At 42.3% G+C, this 5,545-nt stretch overlaps 1 protein-coding gene across 1 annotated transcript; it reads left to right on the top strand.

The window, feature by feature from the left end:
* The first annotated feature begins 708 nt into the window (after window positions 1-708).
* On the top strand, window positions 709-2,272 carry LOC135501681 (uncharacterized). Its single transcript, XM_064793918.1, has 5 exons — window positions 709-989; window positions 1,093-1,279; window positions 1,423-1,665; window positions 1,772-1,943; window positions 2,077-2,272. The coding sequence occupies exons 1-5, from the start codon at window positions 741-743 to the stop codon at window positions 2,270-2,272; spliced, it is 1,047 nt and encodes a 348-aa protein (XP_064649988.1). The 5' UTR covers window positions 709-740.
* The last annotated feature ends 3,273 nt before the right edge of the window (window positions 2,273-5,545 follow it).

Genomic DNA, 5,545 nt, shown 5'->3' with positions numbered 1-5,545 from the left:
AGTTGATTGTCAAGCTACAGTAGCAATGTGCTCCGTCTCTACACAGACAACACTCGCTTATGTCACAATCCCCATTATTCAAGAGGAAGATGTCGAGGAAGAAGAAGATGTGACAGATGACGATACATCGGTGGACGATGGAGACGAAGCCACAAAAGATGATGATGAGTGGCTGCCCAGTGAAGATGACGAACATTTGGAATTTGATGAGATGACTGGAGATGGAAATGTGTATGTAGTAATTCAGATTATAAAAAGAAACTGCTTTATGTTAGAAGGCTAATCTTCATATCAACACTAATTGAATGATTGAATTAGAGTGTGATATGTCTTATTGCAGTGACAACAGAGATTTCAGCCCCTATGAGCAGACAAGCTTGCCAGACGAGAGGAAATTCATAGTTTTCGAGTCCTGCCTACGAATGCTGTTTTTGTTTTGCCAAACTTGCCATAAGCCTTGCAAGGTCGCAATCCGGGTGATTGGCACAGCCATCGTCGTGACAGCTATTTGCCCAGATCGACATGAAATGAACTGGTATTCGCAGCCGATGTTGGGTCAACTACCCACGGGCAACCTTTTACTTGCTGCAGGTAAGTTTTGAGGTACCCCAAGTAATGCTTCAGGTCAGGTGTTATCAGAATCTGTGTCCCTGTTCAGTTCATTTTAAGTCATTGCCATGTGCTTTATCATTACAGGGATATTATTCAGCGGAGCTTCCCCGACCAAGGCCATCAATTCAATGAGGAATATCGGAATGATGACCATCGCCATGCGTACGTTCAACAAGATCCAAACACTGTATTTTGTACCTGCTGTGTTCCAAGGTTGGCAAAATCATCAGCAAGCTCTATTAGAGGACTGTCAAGGGAAAGAGCTTCGGTTAGCAGGAGATGCCCGTTGTTGTTCCCCCGGCCACACAGCTAAATTCGGCAGTTATAGTGTGATGGACATGAGTACTTCGAAGATTCTAGATGTACAGATGGTCCAGGTAAATATGACTAAATATTTGTTTCATTGAGATGTACTCACTTGAGCTATCATCAGTGCTAAGGGTATTAAAATAGTACCTAACTGTCCCTAAATACTTTCAGGTGACAGAGACGAAGAACTCATATTGGATGGAACTCCAGGGCCTGAAAAGATGTCTGCAGTTCCTTGGTGACAAATCAATGAACGTGACCCACATCATTACGGACAGACATTCTCAGATCAAGAAGTATCTTCGTGAAACATGGCCAGCTATTATCCATTGGTTTGATGTGTGGCATGTTGCTAAAGGTATGTCAAGGGAAATGAAATTATACATTCATTTTGGTTGTCACAACTAAGTGAAATATGCACATCAATGTTCCTGAATATGGTAATAACAATTGGTTTGCCCGACATAAAATACATTGGTTCTAGTACTCTTTTATTTCCAGGAATCCGAAAGAAACTTGACAAGTTGGCAAAAAAGAAACTGTGCAAGTCCATTGGAAACTGGGCTGCCTCCATCTCCAACCATATCTACTGGTGTGCGGCAAGCAGCAAAGGAAATGCAAAGTTAGTTCTTGCCAAGTGGCTGTCTGTTGGGCGACATGTCATCAACAAACACAGAGGTCATGGAGCTCCATTCCCAAGGTGTCTGCACAAGCGATTAGAAGACAGAGACTGGATGAAGGAAGGTGTGTATTATACATGTATAGATACTAAACTAGGCCCACTACTCTGATTGTGTTAAGGGATTCCTGTTCATCACTAATTTGTTTTCTAATGGCTCTATCTTTTCAGGTTCCAAGGCGTACCTAGAACTGATGCTTGTTCTGAAGCAACCTGCCCTCATACGTGACATCGGACAGTTATCACCAGCTGAACAGACGTCCTCACTCGAATCATACCATAATATATGCTGCCACTTCGCACCCAAGTCGGTTCATTTTCCCTATGAAGGAATGAAGGCACGGTAAGTAATGCATGTTGTGTAGGCAGGCATCCTATGTGAGCTAATTAGGAAGTTGCCAATAGTGCCCCTCTAACAAAATACAGTAAGCTATAAGTTTAGGCCATCTTTATAATCATTGTTCTACCATTTTCAGACTCTTTTTGGCTGCCATCCATTTCAATGAGAATTCCAATCGGGACCAAGCAGTGGACAAGGACGGCTCAGAACGGTGGTCGATATCATATCCGAAGGGGAGAAAGGGAGAGCCAATTGCTAAGGAAGTCAAAGTTCCTGTTACATATAGTACATTTACCTGCCTTTTCAAGGCATTTGAAAGTAAGCCAGACTGAAGAAGATGTACTGTACTAATATAAATATCATAATTTATTTACAAAAGGAATTATACAGATTCAAACTCGTTTCAGAATATGTCAAGACGCTATTGGAGACAGTTCTGAAGTTGAGACGAGAGATGCCATCGTATCTTGTTGAAATGGAGAAATGTGACAAGAGAATAGAGAATACCCCAAAACCTGTTGTTTCCAAGTACAAGAGGGTACCGAAGAGGGAGGTGATTGAGGGCAAGAAGAGTCGTTTTAATTGAAAATGTTAGTTTAGATCAATCACTGTTTGTTGAACTTGGCATAGGAAAATCCAGTATATTCATCTGAAGGCCATGTGGATCGAATGCTATCCCGGACACAGATTGGTAGTGGGAATCTTTTACGTTTCCCAACACGTTGCCAACACCAGCGCACAAATCTTCTGTAGGCAAGGTATCTCCATAACCTGAAAGAGATGTTGAATAGCATTGTAAATCATAGGATGAGATATTGTGTAATCATAGGGAAACATGTTTGTAGAATTGATTTTACTATCTGACTGCCAATGGCAATGTAAATAAAATTTAATATTGAAGAACAAACTTGTTGTGTACTACTACTAGCTTACTTGTGCAAAGGCTGGTCATTTCCTACTGGTCCTTGCTCTTCCACAAACTCGTACATTGAGGCTTCAAGGACATAGCGGTCTAGGCAGTTGCTCCGGAAACCAGGGTGTAATATAATGCATTCGACACCATCTGGCTCCACTTCCTCTTTTTTGGCCCACACTGGTGAGTAGTCACTGCAGCACATGGACTCGGTGCCTGTTGTTTGTGCTATGCACCTCCCTCCACAGCTACACCTGAAAATAGTAAGCATAGACAGTATAAGAAAAATTCTTGGGATGAAGCCATTACCTGGGGCCACCACCATGGCACGCCAAGTAGCCTTTACTTGCTGCTGTAAGCGAGACAATTACATAGCTAAAAGCCTCCACTCTCATGAATCCATGATCATAATTTGGCTTCCCACCTGCACAGTTAACAGTCAGGACTTGAGTCTGGTGTCTGTTTGTCATGGCCTCCTGAATTCGTAGCCAACATGGCCTAACAGGCCAGGTTAATTGTTCACAGGCACAGTAGAAACTAGAAAATTCTCGTCAACAGATCTCCAGAAAATAAATTATGGACGCATAGACAGTGTAAGGTGTGTGGTGTTTTACAACCATGTGCCTCCTTGCGATGTGTTTGTGTATAAAAATAATAAACAAACTTGCCAGTCATGATGACCCGCGCGTTCCGGTCGTTCATCCTCCATTTTCTCCTCAGTATCTTCGGAATATTCGCTCTCCGCCCGTTCTTTGGATATCATTGGTTCGTATATGAAAGGCTCCACATTCAAATACCTCTCTTTATTCACATAAACGTCCTCCAAATCGCTATACTCGCTATCCGAACTCGATAAATTCGCCATTCTGCTGACACGTGTGTGCATTTGACAGCTGATCGTTGTTTACTGTGGATGCCGGGAATCAGGACCTACGTCATCAGTCATTCCCTAGCGGCGACTGGGGTGAACTAATCTCAAGTAGTGGGTGGCGCGAAATTCAAAATGTTTTAAACTTTTTAAGTGCTACAACTTTGGAACCCCTTCATGAAAATTAATAAAAGTTCTTGGGTACATGTATATATGTCATAACAACATATTTCTAGCATAACTAACAACTTTCAAAGTGGGGCTACTGACCTTTAAGGTAGGCTGGGCCATAGCCCTAAGGCATAGGCATGATATCGACACATTGGATAGGGTTTCAAACTCACCAGTTTTCCACAACTGTGTGATCAATGTGAAAGATGGTCTTGCTGGTTGAGTGGATCAGATTGGGTGAAGGAGTGGTATAGTGGGCTGAAGTGACGACTTGTACTTTGGAGTATGAATGTTGTGTGCTCATGATGGACTAACTTTTGATCGAATTCGTTAGGGACTTTCAAAGCTAGGAGGAGTTTTGAGAGTTATTTGTGACACACCCAATTTGGTCACCACTTTGTGTACACACACATACATCATGTACTGAGACGGTGCAGTTGTTTGGACCTATTTGTTTATTTCGGGGGTGCTGATCACAGATGAACCTGTAAACTGAACTATTACATCAATGAGTGGTAACGACATCAGACAGTATTTTGAAAAATCCAAAACTAAGCACTCGAGCAGTACTAGCAGTGACACCAGCCCTGACAAACCTAGCAGACGTAACAAAAACAAAAATCGACAGTGTGAATCTCATGGCAATAGTGAATCTGATTTAGCAGAAGAAACTTTTGAAGGTGGGAGTGATACAGACGGTGCCACCATGCTAGACAGGAACACCACTCAACTTATTCAAGAGGCCCTTGCGCCAGTTCTTGTAATGCTAGATGAACAGTCGCGCAAATTAACTAGTATAATCGATTCCTTGGCTAAAAAGGACAATGAAATTAAGGAACTGAATGGAAACGTTGTTCAGTTGGAGAGTGCAAATAAGGGTTTGAGAACCAAAGTGAAAAATCTTGAGGAAACGATAAAGAAAAAAACCGACGATCTTGAGAGATATGGCGGGAGAAACGGGCTACGATTCAAAAAGGTGCCAGCTGCAGACATTCCCAAAATTCCAAGGTAGTGCAAAGATGGTTCTGGATACAGACACCTACATCATACGATTTTGCCGAGACAAGCTGTCAGTAAATGTGACCCCAGATCAGATTTCTCCCTCACACCTCGTGGGTGAGATTAAGGATGGCAAGTGTGCTATTCTTGTGAAATTCATAGGATATAACATCCGCAATGCTGTTTACCGTAAACGCTCTTGTCTGAAGGACTTGAAGATCGACATCTTCATAAATGAGGACCGGACGCAACTCAAATCGAAATGTTTCAGCATTCTACTTCTTCTCAGGAAGAAAGATGTAATCCACTCAGTAGGTAACGGCAATGCTAAGACAAAAGCCATGGAAATAGGCCAATGACCTGGAACCCCACCCCAATTAATATCACTGACGATAAAATGCTACCAAAGGAATGAGAAAATAAAATACACCATCGGATAGCTGAGTAAAAGACCTTTCCGGTGATATAAAACATGTTTAGTTTGTTTATTATTTTCCAGTCGTTCTTTTGAGGAGAAAACCTGCAATTTTCGCTATTTTCGGGCTCTGGCGACGTCAAAACATCGGGTGACGCTCCCATTGGCTGATGACCGCATCACACTGTTGCGGGGAAACGGTAAGCGCCTTCTTGGAATAACTTCCTGGAAAATTCTGT

The sequence above is a fragment of the Lineus longissimus genome, chromosome 17 (assembly GCF_910592395.1).
Source record: "Lineus longissimus chromosome 17, tnLinLong1.2, whole genome shotgun sequence".
NCBI lineage: Eukaryota > Metazoa > Nemertea > Pilidiophora > Heteronemertea > Lineidae > Lineus > Lineus longissimus.
This window is presented reverse-complemented; position numbering and strand designations above follow the sequence as displayed.

What these genes read in the sequence shown, in the direction of transcription:
- LOC135501681 (XM_064793918.1), top strand. Translation starts at nt 741, where the DNA reads ATGAGGAATATCGGAATGATGACCATCGCCATGCGTACGTTCAACAAG. An exon ending in TGTGTGGCATGTTGCTAAAG is followed by an intron (nt 1,280 to 1,422) that starts GTATGTCAAGGG and finishes TTTTATTTCCAG; the next exon opens with GAATCCGAAAGAAACTTGAC. An exon ending in TATGAAGGAATGAAGGCACG is followed by an intron (nt 1,944 to 2,076) that starts GTAAGTAATGCA and finishes TACCATTTTCAG; the next exon opens with ACTCTTTTTGGCTGCCATCC.